This window comes from Metopolophium dirhodum, chromosome 8 (assembly GCF_019925205.1).
Source record: "Metopolophium dirhodum isolate CAU chromosome 8, ASM1992520v1, whole genome shotgun sequence".
NCBI classification, from domain to species: Eukaryota; Metazoa; Arthropoda; class Insecta; order Hemiptera; family Aphididae; genus Metopolophium; species Metopolophium dirhodum.
This window is the reverse complement of record NC_083567.1, coordinates 2,001,660-2,018,440: the sequence shown is the minus strand read 5'-3', so window position 1 is coordinate 2,018,440 and position 16,781 is coordinate 2,001,660. Positions and strand designations below refer to the sequence as shown.

At 30.9% G+C, this 16,781-nt stretch overlaps 3 protein-coding genes across 9 annotated transcripts; 1 reads left to right on the top strand and 2 right to left on the bottom strand.

Moving 5' to 3' along the window:
- Positions 1 to 112: 112 nt before the first annotated feature.
- LOC132950879 (uncharacterized) lies at positions 113 to 5,372 on the bottom strand. The gene is made up of 6 exons (XM_061022479.1): positions 4,943 to 5,372; positions 1,500 to 2,325; positions 1,139 to 1,428; positions 931 to 1,023; positions 740 to 858; positions 113 to 668 (listed from the first exon to the last, which is right to left on the bottom strand). The coding sequence occupies exons 1-6, from the start codon at positions 5,121 to 5,123 to the stop codon at positions 495 to 497; spliced, it is 1,683 nt and encodes a 560-aa protein (XP_060878462.1). The 5' UTR covers positions 5,124 to 5,372; the 3' UTR covers positions 113 to 494.
- Positions 5,373 to 8,198: 2,826 nt separating this feature from the next.
- Positions 8,199 to 10,081, bottom strand: LOC132951028 (zinc finger CCHC domain-containing protein 9-like). 2 transcript variants are annotated; one of them, XM_061022708.1, is made up of 4 exons: positions 9,821 to 10,081; positions 9,317 to 9,751; positions 9,025 to 9,183; positions 8,199 to 8,445 (listed from the first exon to the last, which is right to left on the bottom strand). In XM_061022708.1, the coding sequence occupies exons 2-4, from the start codon at positions 9,745 to 9,747 to the stop codon at positions 8,244 to 8,246; spliced, it is 792 nt and encodes a 263-aa protein (XP_060878691.1). In that variant the 5' UTR covers positions 9,748 to 9,751; positions 9,821 to 10,081; the 3' UTR covers positions 8,199 to 8,243. The 2 variants fall into 2 exon arrangements, with proteins under 2 accessions (XP_060878691.1, XP_060878689.1); XM_061022706.1 differs by having other exon boundaries at positions 9,317 to 9,975.
- Positions 10,082 to 10,420: 339 nt separating this feature from the next.
- LOC132951029 (uncharacterized) lies at positions 10,421 to 14,293 on the top strand. 6 transcript variants are annotated; one of them, XM_061022712.1, is made up of 6 exons: positions 10,421 to 11,358; positions 11,560 to 11,753; positions 11,823 to 11,873; positions 11,934 to 11,984; positions 12,047 to 12,202; positions 12,260 to 14,293. In XM_061022712.1, exons 1-6 carry the CDS (start codon positions 11,291 to 11,293, stop codon positions 12,328 to 12,330), a joined length of 591 nt encoding a protein of 196 aa, XP_060878695.1. In that variant the 5' UTR covers positions 10,421 to 11,290; the 3' UTR covers positions 12,331 to 14,293. The 6 variants fall into 6 exon arrangements, with proteins under 6 accessions (XP_060878695.1, XP_060878694.1, XP_060878693.1 ...); XM_061022711.1 differs by having other exon boundaries at positions 12,044 to 12,202; XM_061022710.1 differs by having other exon boundaries at positions 11,931 to 11,984.
- The last annotated feature ends 2,488 nt before the right edge of the window (positions 14,294 to 16,781 follow it).

Here is a 16,781-nt window from a genome sequence, read left to right as displayed (position 1 = left end):
AATCATAATATTTTGTTATATCAAGGTTGTTTTTTTATATTTTTTGGAATATATTCTTGTATACATTTGTTTCTATTTATATTTTTATATAAATATTGTTAAAAAACATTTAAATATGATTAAGCCATCTTAAGTTTATTAGGATTATAACAATACCAATGACAATCATCAAATAACTAGTTTATGTTATTATTATAATTTATATAATATATATATATATATATATATGTATTATGTATATATGATTATTATGTAATATTTATTAAAGACCGTTGATGTATTGAATAAACTACTTCTTTATTATTTTAACTTGCATACATCAGCAAAACAAAGTTGGTAACTCTGAGACAGATTAGCACCATCTAAGTGAATATAATTTAAGCTTATGTATACATATATATATATATATATATAATTATATTATGTTATAGGCATAATTTCCCATTTTTTTAGTTTAATGTTATGATCAAATTATATTATTAAAGATTCATCTATTAATCTTCGTTCTGTAAAAAGTTAACCATGCACTTATGGCATTGTATTTGTAATGGATGTTCTTGCATAAGTTGTAGTATACGCCGTGAAAAGTATCTACACAACGGAGCTTTGCTGCACAGTTCGTGGGATCCTTGTATGAATTTTGCTTCACATTCTGATTGTTCGGATTCCTAACATTTGTAAAAATGTTATCATTATTATAAATCTAGAAGTTAATTTTTAGCTGTTGAATTTTACTTACACAAGTACTGCAAACGCGGTAAAGCATGCACACGGGCAACATCAAGTCTCCAGCTGATCCCCCCAATTCTAGACAGTTCTGAGTTATTTGTAGAAGTTGAGTACATTCGTGATGATCGGCTAACAAAAAATATGAATATGTTATATCGATTTTTTCATATTTACATTAAATTCAGTTGTACAGTATGTTACCTTCTTTATTTGACTCTGCTATATCCAATGAATTCATGGGTTGACTGTTATTTTCTGAAGGCACAACAAAATCTGCTTTTTCATATTGTTTTTCTATAACAAAAAAAATAATATGTATAACTTAAGTTCATATTGTCATGTACAGTTTTAATCAATTGATTTATTATTTGGATATTTTATGTTTACCAAACCATTTGGTATTACTCGCCTTGCATCTCGTTATTTTCATTTCTAAGTTTTTCAATGTTGTATGCTTGATTCAAATTTGCGAGTACTTGATTTTTGACGTTGTTTATTTCTTCTGGATCGTTGGTACCTTGATTAGCTCCCGTATATTTCAGTGCGTCGTTAATAAGTGCATCTTCCATCCACATTAATTTGTCATCTTTTAGATTGATAGTGTTCATCTCTTCGTTTTCGTCATTTTCTTTCCCATAGGCACGAATATATTGATTTAAAATGGTATCGTCGGATGGTATGTTCTCGATGGATTTTTTCCTGAAAATTAAAAAAAAAAAAAATAGGTACATGTTATTATAAGTACATTTATAACAAAGTCAGCAACACACTTTCGATCGTATCCAAAATAATTACTCCAATCGATGGACTTTTTTTTCAAATCTATTTTGAGGTTGTTACCATCCACTTCTGGTTTTGCTGTTTGATTAACACTATTATTTATGATTGTTGTGGTGTTGACGTTTGTATTTGATTCCGATCCAAGAAAAATATTATTAAGCTCGGCGGCCACTTTTGGGTCTGTGTGCGATTCATTTAACGCGACATTTTTCTTCGACCTCTTCATTAATCTCGGCTTTACCCATTTACTTCGATACTTGTTGTTTCGTCTCGTATGATACCCGGGGATGAACAAATACTGCCTTTTCATCGGGTTCCCCCTTTTATAATAAGGATCGTAAACATTTTGATATTCATCCGGTATGTTACGTTTTTCTTCCTGAGACCTCAGAAAACTCTCTAGTTCTTCGTCTGACATGCCTTGTACATTTTCTTCGATGTATTTGTCTATAAGCGTATTCAACGCGTACAAATAATCGCCTTGATCTTCCATATTGTTTTTGTAATCTTGTTCTATGTTGGGATTAGTTTTGTATCGTTCGCGAAAAGCAGAAGGCGTCGCGTATCTATCATATTTCAGTTGTTGTAAATTGTCCGGCATGTCTGATCCTTCCCTCTCGCGGAATATCGACTTTTTACTCCACGGTTTTTGATTGTACTGAGGACTTTCATTAGCCAAATAGTTGAGAAACTTTTCAGCCACTTCATCTTTGTAAATCTTATTGTTTGGTACTCGAACTCCTTGTTCAAATATATTTTCTAAATTTCTCAAATTTTTTTGATAACCATAACCAATGTCTTCCGGTTGACCGTCATCTAAAATTGAAATTAAAAAAAAATTGTTAGGCGTATTACGTTCCAATAATCTTATATTAAAATCGTAAAACGAGATACCTATCTATATTATATTAGAACATAATATACGTTTTTTTTTCATAGTTTAGAATAATAACTGCAATCATTAACAATAAAATAATAATGCATTAATCGTTATATAGGTACCTAGCTATTATACTTAGTATAGTATAATATTAATTGTTATATATTATTATTAATATGTATTTGTATCGTGTAACGTGCATATACAATTTGTAATCTTTGCGGTAGCGTGCTGGGCCGAACAAATTATATCCACTCGCAAGTTGCAGGGGGTGCGTCATTATTTTACGTGGATCTATATGAGCTTTTATAGAAATTAGAAATGTGTATAGTTATTATATTACTATATAGCTCAAAAGCTGGTGCCTGTAGGGCTCGACCACCCCCGGGGTGTGTTCACGCCCAATAACCCGCCGACACGGACCGCGTTCACTTATAACTATTAAACGTATATATTATATAGGTGGAATTCTAAGGCGTATTTATTAGATGTGATGGTGCACTTGCGTCTGCCCTGCAGTATATGCCAGCAAAGTACCTACATTTATATATTAATATCATATCATTTTTTTTTCAAATGGTTGTATTATAATTATTTACCTCTCTCTATTTTTCAATTTGGTATGATTTTAATTTGTAGGTACATTATCTCTATTTCGTGGGTAAGAGGTCATAAATGTGAAATTGGTAACGATCGGAATTTTTATTTATAATATGTACGTTGAATAGGTATTTCTATCGTATAATATAGGTATAAATAAAAAATTTACACGTTTCAGCAATCTTATTTGCGTATATTATGTTGGAATATATGCGCGGAGAACTAGAATTATAAATACGTATCTATATATCTAGACATATATTATAAGATTTATTTTAATAAAAAAAATTAAATGCATTTTTATTTTAATTATTTTAATACTATATACTCATCAAAGTGCAAACCTTGAATTAAATGAATATTCGTTTAATCGTGAAATACATTCACACACACATAATATTATATTATACTTATATATATATAATGTTCAATAAACGTGTATAGCGAGTAGGTTTAGTAATAGGTTGTTATGTAACTCCAAACTCGCATTGTTTGTATATGCATCATATTAAGTTACATTTAGTGCTTATATTTGATAGAGTAGGTAGTCGTGTCTTACTGTCTTGTAAACTGATCGCTTTATCAAGAATTCTCTTATATTTACATACGCGCGGGCAGGGGAGGATCAAGATTTGCAGGCGGAACTGGACATTTTGTTACCCGGGTGGAAAATTATATATTATAAATTATAATATTACCATAATCGCACTAAATACAAATACGTGTATTATTAGTTATATTACACAATGCCGGAAGAAGGGGAGGGGCAAAAGCACGGGATAATATGATTTTTGAAGTGGCCTCACAGTCGCATGTAAGTATACCTACAATATACCTACAATGGTTAAACGTTAATCGAATCGCTGGGAATTTTTGATTTGCAATATATTCTACGTCAGATTTAACCTTTGAGCCTGCTTCAAATTAGTCTATTCTTTGTCGGGTATGTAGGAGGAATCCATAATCGGGTCTGTATAGAAGGTATAGTGAAACATTATCGACCGCATGTCTATACAACCACCGAATATATAAATTGATATAATATACGTCGGTTGTAATAAGTCATCACTGCAATAAATTTGAAGATGTATATAGGAAAAAGTAATTTATAGATTTACGTGTGTATTATAATTTATAAGTATACATATAAATATGTATAAGGAATCGTTGTTGGGCGTCGGCTATCTGCAGATTAAGACCGAAATTGCAGTGGGGGAGTCGTTTATGAGTGTCAATCACATACCTACCTAACACTAACGGACCTAAACTTAAAAAAAAAATGCGTGCACCCCGCAATGATATGGGTAATTACTATAATTGTATATTGCCAATTTATTTTCAATTAAAAGGAATTGATGAAGTCCCGAGTGTGGGGGGGGGGACGATCGCCTCCCATCACTGCTTCATCAAAACCACAAAATACATAGGTATTAATGTATTATCTTAACACGTCGATACGCAGCGCGTACTTATATAATATTGTATTATACAGATTTCTCGCAGCCCCTCCCCGAGTTAAATACAATTTTGGCGCCCCAGATATGACTGTTAATCATCTACCTAATATACTAAGTCTTCGTTGTGTGACAAATATGGCTTGGGGATCGCGTATAAGAACCAAAATAATCCCCACCACTTTTGTAACACTTATCACTGTATAATATACCTATTGTACATTGCGTCAATCCCGCGGCCGCCCTGCAGGTCTCCGTGTAGCCCGCTCATATATTCCATACACATTACATAGCAAAACCTCCGTATAACGGACCCCTACCCTCTACAAAACGGAAATCTCTTTACAACTCACACGCGCACATGTCCCGTTTATTTCGGTCGTCTCCCTGTATCATGCAACGGGAAAATCGCATTCGTTTCCTGGCGATTCCATCGATTAAAGGAGGTTATTCGCCGTACGTGCACATTGATCGCCGCCGCGGCGTGCAGGGTACCAACCTGTGTTCAAGTAGACCGCGGCCGCCACCCGTGGGGGCGTCGATCCCAATTTGTCCGAAATGGCTTCCAGCGCGGACCGCAGGCTGTCGTCGGTGCCCCGGACGCCCAGCACGGCCGCCGCGGTGCACGCCATCACGTAAAAAGCGCGCACGGCGAACGTGGCCGGGACGCGCCCTCTCATCTTTCGGGTGCCGGCGCGGACTTGGGGCAGGATACGACGACGGACGGTTTCGGTCAGCCGCGGATCGCCACCTGCACCACCACCGGGTGTAGCGTTTGTAAGGCGGACGAGTGCGTGCGCGGTCGAGCGGAAGATTGCGTGTGGTCAGAAAACGAAAGGGCCGAAGTGGACGACGACGACGAAGACGATGGCGGCGCGACGACGACAACGACGGCTGTGGCGGTGACACGTTACAGGTGGTGGTTGCCTGGCAATGAGAGGGCTGCGCACGAAACGCGGAATGAATCAATAAAGTCTCCCCGTCCCGAGGGGGGGATTTGCCGTGGCGTAAGTACGCGTTTTTGCGTGGGTGGATCGGTTTGATGCGGGGGGTGGTGGGTGGCCGGTGTGATGGTGGGGGTGGGGGTATAGGGGGCGAGCGGCAGCTGGGGTATTAAATCTGATGTATAAATATACTAAATGCATAAACGTCGAGCGAGTCAGTAATAATTATTATACCGTTTAATACATTTCCATTATAATATATCAAGACGTACCTACGTATAATTATTCGAATAATGCTAAATTGCTAACATGCCGTCCCCAAAGGCAGTTAAAAAAAATAATAAAACAGTGTTTTATTTTAAGAGAGGGCCCGAAAAAGGTTTAAAAAAACCATAACATATTACACTTTTTAATTTACAAATCAATCGAAATAAAATATTTAAAATTATTTTTAAAAGCATTAAATGCAGGCAAATAGAAATTCTATAGGTATAATTAATTAAAGTTTTACTAGTAAAAAAATGATTTTTACTTAGTATCATTATCTGCTATACACTATCAAAAAACTAAAAGGGCAAAACTGTACAGAAAATATCTCATAGGTGGTAAAATTAAAAATCGTTTTTGTTCATTTTATATTCACTAAACAATTTGTAGCCAGTTTACAGCTAACAGACTTACAGTTTACAGACTCTTAAATTGACAAGACTAGAAATCTACACTCGAGTACCTAAAATAAAAACAGACTCTCCCTGTAAAGTTTCAAGGTCAAGTATATAGCAACATAATAATGGCATAGCAGATGTCAGGGGCCCCTTTCATTTTTAAAACAGCCAATATGACTGTAAATTAAATATTTAAGTGGGCATGGGCCTAATTTTTCCACTACAAGGCCACAGAAGTTACCGTAAAATGCAAGGTTCATGATTCTGATTTTTATATGGAGACAAAAAATACATTTACTAAAAGCCAACACCAATACTATAATAAGAGCTTTTCCCTTTATTTCCGTATAGTTTTTTTAATAAATTATGACAGCAGTTGTTAACTTTCAAAATTTAATTAAATTGTTTTTATTTGGTCTAGTTACATTACTTTTGAGTTAAAAAGTAAATTCATAACAATTAAGTTACTTTTTATTTTCGAAAATATCACTTGAGCTCAATTAGTTTAATAATACATTAGGCAACCAAATAGTGATCAACAATAAAATAAAATTATATAAAATCTTTGTTTAAGAGTGCACTACATTCACATGCGTTTTCACTGTCCTACAAACGCATAACTTAACACATTTTACACTCGGCAGATCATATTTAGCTCTGTTTGTTAAAAATTAAGTGAATTGACCTGTTATAAAATTTAGAAATAAGAATATTATATAGTGAACCTCATAGGTTTTTTTTATATTTTAATTTTAAAGCAAGTTATGAGTATTATTATAAAATTGTAAAATGTTTGTGCATTTTAAAATACTCATAACTTGCTTCAAAATTAAGATCTAAAAAAAACCTGAGGTTCACTAGATAATAATCTTACCTTTAAATTTTATAAGAGGTCAATTTACACTAATTTTTAAACTAACAAAGCTAAACGTGATCTGCTGAACAAAAAATTTGGTATGGTACTTGTAAGATGGAGACAACAAATGTCCGTGTAATGTCGTTTTAAGAACCAAAGTACTACAGTCAGTAATATTGTTATATACATTAGTCTTTATTATAAAAAAGTAAATAACAATGTTTTCTTCTAATTACAACTCGATAAAAATAATACTTTTTTTCATCAAACACAATATTTTTGGTAGGTATTACAAAAATTTTACTGTCAGAAAATCTTACTTTTATGATCTATTTGCAATTATTTTTATATCAATTTAATGGAACAATATTGGGCAAAAAAAATTTGTCATGCAATCCAAAATCATATAATGTATATTATTTAAAAGCACTATGCCACTATGCATCTGAATAACAAATATTCGAAAAGTAAAACATCACTGTAAAATAATAATTAAACTATTTATTAAATTTATTGAAAGTGTTGTATTATTATTTATTTACCTATAATTTACAATAAAAGTTTTCACGTAAAAAATTATTTCATAGTACTAGGTACTGTTATATAGAACTTGTTTATAATCCGATATTTTATGCTCAGTCAGTATTGCTCAAGAAATTTATTACGGTTTATTTTTTCTTTGATTTATTTTTTGTTTATGATCTTGAACACTGCAATGATATAATATAATATATATATTATTATCTTAAGGCGTCTGGTGCTAATATAATTTTGTACACAAAAATACGCTCTATTGGAATAATGATCCTGTTCTGTAGAATCAACCAAATTTCATTATTTTTTTTTTAAACTAATAAAGAGTTATATTTTATAAGCCGCACCAAACTTTGTTTTTTTAATTTTTTAATCTCAAACTGTATAATATGTCTTACGTTTTTTATAAACTATATTATACCATTATTTGAAATAAAATAAAAAATCGGAGTTTGATGCGGCCAGTAGGAAGTCTTCTTCTTTCAGATAAAAAATAGTTATCAAAATCTGACAGTTCTACAAGGCCTGAGAATTATTCTCGTGAATTCATTTTTTTCGATAAAATACACCCTATAAATCTCCCCTAAATAGGTGTCAGGTAATAGATTAGTGGAAAAGTATTATAATGAAGGTGGCAACTAAAATATAAAATTGAATTTTCAAATTTTATAGAATTGCAGAAAATTTGAAAGACTGGCATCGGGCCCATATTAGAATATAATTACATTATATTCTATAAAAATTATAAATACAAAATATAGTTTTTAAATGTTTATTAATAAAATAATAGTTAAGATATGTTTACTTCATCATTATGACTTTTTTTTTTTTGTTAAATGTTTTTAAATTATATTGTTTGTGTTTTTTGTGGCTTCTTTCATCATCTAACTCTTCAATTGCTCGATTGTCCATTATTCCAACTGTAGGTAGATCATCTTCTTCTCTTTTTCTCTTTTGTTTTTCTGGACAATCTTTGGCAAAATGGGTAACATCTCCACAAGATCTAATAATTTTAAAACATTTATAAAATAGGATTACATAATATAATAATTACATTATTTTCTGTTATTGATAACAATAATTTAATAACATAACTGTTACAACATGAGATAGGTATTCAGTTAATTATGAACATATGGTTTTTAAAAATATAATAAGATGTGATAATAAATTATATGATTCTTATTTATGGAAAAATGTAACCAGTAACATGATAAAAGTAGACTAGACAACATTTTATTTGCTGTTTATACTTTATTTAAATAAAAAGTTTTTTGTTAAACAGTTAACCAAATTATACACTGAACATCAATGTAACAAAATTGATTATTTTGTGTAGCTGAAATCTGGTTAAATTTTAAGTTGGCAATCTGTATAAGCGAGGTTAAGGGCCTGTTTTACAATCATAGTTTAAACCTCGGTTATGCCTAACCCACTGGTTTTATCGGCCGAATTGGGTGGTTTAACCTTAGTCTAACGATTGTAATACCCTAGTGTCTATTAGCCAAATCTGTTTTGAATAGCATTATAATTTATAAAAAAAATGTCTGTTTATCGTTCTATTTCTATTCAAATAAATTACCGGCAAGCTCCTCCATTTGGATATAATCCCATAGGGTTATCTGGACATTGGCGTGAAAGATGTCCTTCTTCTTTGCATATAAAACATTTGGCAAAATCAAGTTGATTACTGTTTCCTGCATTACGACATTCATGTAATTTGTGTTCTGTCGATCCACACCTGAAACATTATACTTACATATAGTAATGCAAAAGATGGTTCTAAAAAAGCTGTAGTCGGAACTGTGAGACACAGTTAACACTATTTGGTTTTCTACCATATTTGTTACATGTATCCCACACAAAAAACTTACTTGAAGCACACTCCCAATGCTGTGTTGGTACCCAACTCCGGGCATTGGTTTAGCATATGACCAGGCTGTCGGCAATGAAAACATGCTTTTTGTCTGAGCCTGGAGAGTTTCTTCTCAGCGCGTCGACGCATTGGCATCAACTGTGCCTTCAGCTGATGTCTAGGCACACCCTGTTTAATTAACTTGAATTTTTCCACTCGCAGTTTCACCGCATCCTCTTTCAACACGCTGAACCCGTCAAATTTATCCACGTTCGAATACGAGTCGTGCTTGCTACTGCGATTCTCTTCCGACACTTCCACAGCGTTTGTCGTGGACTCGTCGTCTCCGGTTTGCTGTGGCTTTTCTTTCATTTCCAACCATGGTGTTGCTTCCTCCGGTATTTTTTGATTAGATGATTTAGAGCCTCGAGCTCTGGCAAACCTCGTCATGTTCCTGATTCCGCAAAATGTACCTTTACGTGATTTATCTTTGCGTTAATACGATGCTTTTAAAATACGTTACCTGTGATACGGTGCTCGGGTGCCACAGTGGCAACTGGTAAGTGCGGCAAGTGGCAATTTTAAGTGTTAACTACACACGTGCTCACGATTCACGAACACGATTGAGTGATAACTGATAACTGATAAGCATTTGACTCCACCACAGAATTTTGTGACCCAACCATTGAACTATATTATAATAATTATAATATACAGGGTGATTCTTTTAGCATTGAAAACTCATTATTTCAAAAAGTGTAAATGTTTTTGAAAATATTACTTAACATAGTTTCAAGTAATTTACAAAACAATGTTTTTATTAAAAAATTATATTTTTAAATATTTTTTATCCTTATAATTTTTTAAGTTTTTACTTTTTTGAATGATAACAGAGTTTTAATTTCATATTCCAAAGCAGAATATTTGTCTAAGTATTTCGAAACATAAAAATTGAATTTAGAGCGAGTAGATTATGAGTTAAAGTATTTAAAGTTTTGATGAGCAGATGAGCAGATTAGTGGACAAACATTTCGTGGGGTAATCCCGTTCACTCCAATCCACTTCAGTGGCGTAGGAAGGACGTGGGGGTCATTGGCTTTTTATTACCTTGTTAAAAAGTTTTGAGAGGGTGGGGGATTTTCCAATTTTCCCCTCCCATTTAGGCATTTAGCTATGTCGTTTTCTTTTTTTGATCCCCCCCCTTTCAAAATTCATGTCTACGACACTGCTCCACTCATCAAAAATTTAAAACTTCAAATACCTACCTACTTATGACTCATAAGTCATAAACTATCCGCCCTAAATTCAATTTTTATGTACCTATCGAAATACTTAAAAAAATATTCTGCTTTGGAATATAAAATTAAATTTTATGTAATTATGTTGTCATAATTTATCATCAACTGAGTTAAACATAAATATTAAATACTAATATACTATAACAATATACTTATAGTAATCAAAATTTTCAAGGAAGAAATCGGAGTGTATCGAAACATTAGAAAAACGAAACCACGGACCAAGATTAAAATATACTGTAAATAATATGTAAATCAGTTGTATACCATAAAACAATGTACTTGTAGTTACTGCAGTATTTGTTATACCCTAGATCATATACAATGGATGGAGCCATGTGTGTATTTTTTGTATACCGAGCTGTGTCGCCTGTGTCCAACATAACCCCCCCACTACCTATTTCAAGGTACAACGAATTATTGCGCATGCGTTGCGCCTATGCCGCTTTACATTCCATCCCCACCATCCATTTGATTTCAAGGTACAACGAGTTATTACGCATGCGTTTCGCCAACAATCACTATAAAATAACTAATAAGCGGGGCGTTATGTTGGACACAGCAAATGATTAAAGTCTAAAGAAGCTCCATCCATTGTATATGATCCAACTGATCCAAGTCTTGAACACTCAAATAGTCAAATCTGAAATAAATTTCATATATTCTGTGGTTTGAGTGACGCACATCAATTAAACATGCATCGGCGATGTTGTTTTTTTTGCCAGACTTCAGCATTCAAAGTGCCAGGCCTAATATTACACAAGTTAGTTATAGAAACGTAAATAATAACTAAAACATAATATTATATTAGATTGTATGGATCATACACAATATAATATTGCTTTTGCCTTGGGCCTTGCAATAGCTTGCGACGGCATTGCATCTAAGCATAAAATCAATACCTAACAACATATTATAATAATAAATTATGTTTATTACTAAAAATTTAATTTAATTTTTTTAGTTTCCCAAAAGACTTATCACTACGAAATATTTGGCTAAAACGTTGTGGATATACCGAAGAAGAATTTTTTCCGTATAACAAACTATGTTCACTACATTTCGATGGAAATTCTTATAAAAACACTAAATTGAGAAAGTTATTAAAAAACAATGCCATTCCAACAAAATTTAAAAAAATTTCTAAATTCAATTTTGGTAAGAAGAGTTAAAAATAATAAAAATTTTATTAAAAATAAACTAATAAAAAATTATTTAATTTAACAGTTGAATATGAACAGTCAAGTTTGGAGATGACAATGAAAGTGTCTGACCAGAGTAAGAGTAATTCAAATTTCATTAATAACCGAATAATATAAAATTATTTTATTTTAGCAGTTGAATGTCAGCAGTCTATTTCAGAGATGACAATGAACGTGTCTGAACAGAGTAAGAATAGTTAAAATTTCTTTAATAATATAGATTTATATAAAATTATTTTATTTTAGCAGTTGAATGTGAACAGTCTAGTTCAGAGATGACAATGAACGTGTCTGTTCAGAGAAAGAATAATTCAAATTTTGTTAATACTAGATTACATTATTTAATGTTAGCAGTTGAATGTGAACTGTCTAGATTGGAGACAAAAATTAATATGTCTGATCAGAGTAAGAATAATTCAAATTTCTTTAACAACCAAATAGTATAAAATTGTTTTATTTTAGCAGTTGAATATGAGCAATCTAGTTCGGAAATGACAATAAATGTGCCGGTTCAGAGCAGGGGCGTAATTTAAATTTTTTGAAAGGTATACTAACAACTTCTCATATCCAGTACAATAAAATCAAGTACTATGCTTCATTGAGCAATTATTTTTTAGTATTATGAATCATATTATAAAAGGTAAACAGTTTTTGTTCATTCAAAGATTTGTTAAAGATTTACAACCAATATAAGATACAACCTGTATCTTGGCTGAATCTGCATGATCCAATGGTATTATTTTTATAATTGTTTTATTTTTACATACAATTTTATACATAGCTACTAATTTTACTAATATAGTAATATGCCTTCCTGTTTTTTGTGTGACTCATTTTAGTCCATAAATCTTTTGTTAATTATACATATTCATATTTTTCATAGCATTAATGAAATAACAAAGTTTGTTTCTAGAAAATTTGAAGTCATCATAACGATACTAAGAATTGGCCACTCTCAAATCTCACACAGTTTTTTAATGGCCAAGGAAGAACCTCCAATATGCGCAACATGCGGTGTCCAAATCACCATTAAACATATACTCACCGAATGCCGTACATACCACAACCTCCGATCAAGCCTCAACCTGCCCGAATCACTCGCCAAAATACTCTACAATCATCCCAAAGCCATAGCCGACATCATGCAATTCATCACAGCAGCAAACCTTCAATCAAAAATTTAAAATTAAGTTCTCTTATAGTATATTCATATTTAACATTAAACATGTAATTTAAACATATTATGTACCGAAGCCCAATGGCCAATGTTGCCGAGGGCTCTTTTCTTCTAAATAAAAAAAAAAAATAGTTTGTTTCTAAACTATTTTAGAATTTTTGAGAATTTTCATTCATATAAAAAACATTTAAAATATTATAGTCATAAATTAAAATGGCCATCATCAAAATCTAATTTCAAATAACAGTAACCTAGAAATACATCAACAAGAATTATCTAATTTGATACATTTTTCCTATTATAAACACAGAAAAAATTCTTTTTTTCTGAAAATATTGTCTAATTAACTAGTTTTTAGATTACTTATAAGAAAAATTACAACAAGTGCTTTAAAATTAATTAGTAAACGGTATTATAATAATTCTATCCCAAGAAATATAGTACAGACTTTGCTCGAAGATAATACTAATTTTAATGATTCTTTTTTAAATATCTTGATACAAAAAGTTCTTAATATTATTACTAATTTTGCTCCATCAAAAAATACTGAAGGATACAATGAAATATTTAATGTTTTGTATTTCTTAATGAGATAAACAAATTTGTTACCAATTTTATACTTTGTATTTTTATGTACACTTTCAATCATTTAATATTACACTTACTAATTCATTAATAATATTATAAATAATTTTTACCCGATCATGGGAAAATGTATAGTTCAAGATGAGTGGTTCTTAAAAAAGGATTCTAGTAATAATAACATTAATAACATTTCAACATGGGGGCGAAAACATTCAAAATACACGGGTTTTTTTCATTGCTTGTGCTATTTTAAATAGTCACTTTAGTTATGTATTTTAATGTATGTGTGAGATGCAACAAATCACATTTGTATTTGTTTTCTATGAACTATAATTTCTTCAACTACTTATTAATTCACGATAAAATTCTTTAACGTATGAACTCTCTATTGTTTATTTTTTTAGGTATAATTTTATCAGACTTCAGAAAAGACTATTTTGATATTTTTTTTTATTTATACCAGCAGTTTTATTAAATCTGATTAATTTTTGTTGTGTTAATTTTGTGTATAATTTGAAAATTAAGGGTTTATTTATTTTATTTTGTTTTTAATGTATTGATATTCATTTAATAAGAAGAGGATATTTTTATAACCATTTTAATGTTTTTTATTATTTATACCATCTGTTTTATTTAATTTTAAATGATGTCAATTGATATGTTAAATTTTTTTTTAACATACTGTTATATTTTTTAATGTAAAAATAAATATTTTACTTAATATTTCTAAATAATGTTTATTCTTTTACTTTTAGCATAAAATGTAAGCAAACATAATAAACAAATTGTCATGCGGCCATGAATAGTTACAATGTATAAAATAGTTTTGATAATGACAAAAATACGTTAATTTTATACCGTGGACATCATATTGGATGTTGTGTATACTGTATGGCAGACTTTGGAAATTCTGTAGTGAATTATAGGGAACATTGTTGATGTTTTTCAAAAATATATTTCTTTATTATTTGACACATTTGGAAAACATCACTTTAAAGAATAGTAAATTGTAAATTATTTTAATAAAATTTATTTTTTTGAGCATTATAAAAACAATTTTGGAGGGGAGAAGCTTGAATATTCCCCAGGGACTGCTATTAAATCCAATTATAAAAGAATAGTTAAATATTCCAATTGATATATAATATAGATATTAAAGCTTTATTTATTTATAAAAATGACTAGAATTTCTAGTAAAATAAAGTATAATTTAAGCTAAACTTACTATATAGTATTACTAAATAGTTTAGTAATTCAAACTCAATTTTTGTAAGTTTGTTCCTTCTAATCATTTGACACAGCAGATCTAAAATAAATATTTATTGTAATTTATTGTTGTAGGAGTACAGAAATTATGATACTATGCAAAATAACTTAAATTATAAAACTATATCTACTACTGTTAATTGTTATAGTAGTATAATTATATTAGTAGTCAGTAGAACATGGAATCAATGATTAATCAATAGCCACTTATAACCTACCTAATACAATAAGAAAAAACATAGGTCATGACTCATGATTAATGTTATTTTATATGATTTGTAGGTACATAGCAGATACCACTTAAATAATTTTAAGCTCAATTAAATAATGCTAACATTTGGGCTTTAATAAGAGAACACCGCAAATGCACAGTTTTTTTTTATGGTTTTTTGGGATTTTCTTCAAATTCTAATGTTCACATTTCATATTTTATACAGTGATATTATTGGCAGTGGGGCAAATAGGAAAAATGATTAGGAAGGGGGTTTAAGCCCCAATTTTTTTTTAAAATTATTGTATAATATATTTATTTATGGGGGCTAAACCATCACCCCTTAAGCCCCCTACCTATTTGCGCCACTGATAATTGGTAGGTTAAACTTCTATCTTAGAATAGATCAATATGTTATCTATGTCACATTTTTGTATTTAAATCTCGGTAGTCGGTATAGTCTGTAGTCGACTATAGTACCAAATACTATAGATCAATAGTATTTGCTAGAACCTATATAACTTATAATAAGTATTGTAATATGTAATTTAATTTCCAAAAAAATAGAACTTTCTGTAAAATAACATACGATTTATCAATATGTCGTATAGATAGATACCTACTGAGTATATTATATAAGTTCTATAGATTTATTTTATTATCATCTATGGTAATCAGTAATCGCCACTCGTCTGAGACAATATTAATTATGAATTAACGATGATTGCCAACGATAGACGGACAGTTCATTGAGCTGTATATATTATGATGTAAGTTATAATTCAAACTCGCACATATCGTTACGTTACATTCAGGTTATTTTCATAAAATATTTCGATGCCCTCAAGTTTCAGTTCGGATCGAGTCACCGAGATGAAGACGGATGAGGTAGCTATTTCTTCGGCGGCGTCACGTACTCTAGATATTGGCACAGCTAGGTTTCACCGGAAAAGTCGATGTTTACGCGTAAGTTTGTTTTCATATTATTTTGGCCTTTGGGTCTTACATATTTCAATTTCACCCGTGGTGGATTGAATGTATATCATATTATATATTTATATAATAATAATTAATAGTCATATAGACATATAGTACTTGGTATAAATTGAACGAGCGGTTCAAACTGCTCTCTAAAAGTCTAAACTTTCCTGATATCCCTTTGAACAATTTGAATTGTTCACACAAAATCCGTCAAGTAGTTTTTGATATAGGTACTCAAAAACTACAATTCAACTCTCATATTTTTTTAAAAATTATAATTATTCAAGACAATATATCCTCTGCCCGCGAGTAACCAGCAGTTTCAACCATTTATACATAAAATATTACAAATTTTTACTAATTATTTCATATTAAAACTATTATTATAAATTATAATCAGTAAGATGTACCTAATCAATGATATATAGTCTCTTATAGAAAAAAAAATGTTTGATTTCCATCGTAAATCTCAAAAATTAGTCTCCAGCTATCATATATTAAGCTCAACCTCTACGTTGATCAGTGATCAGTCACTAGTCAGTTATGAAGTTCGTCCAAATAAGGAAAAAACTATGTGCGTAAGACGTCTATATTTGCTATAGTTGATAGTTTGATAGTATTTTGGAATAGTGTGATGATTTTTGTACATTTTGTTTCAATTTTAAAATTGCTTATGGACTAAGGTGCCTGTACCTATATGCCCCGTGGCATAATCGATATTTCGTTCTGTTAAGATATTCTCGTATAGTCGTATTTGACTAGGT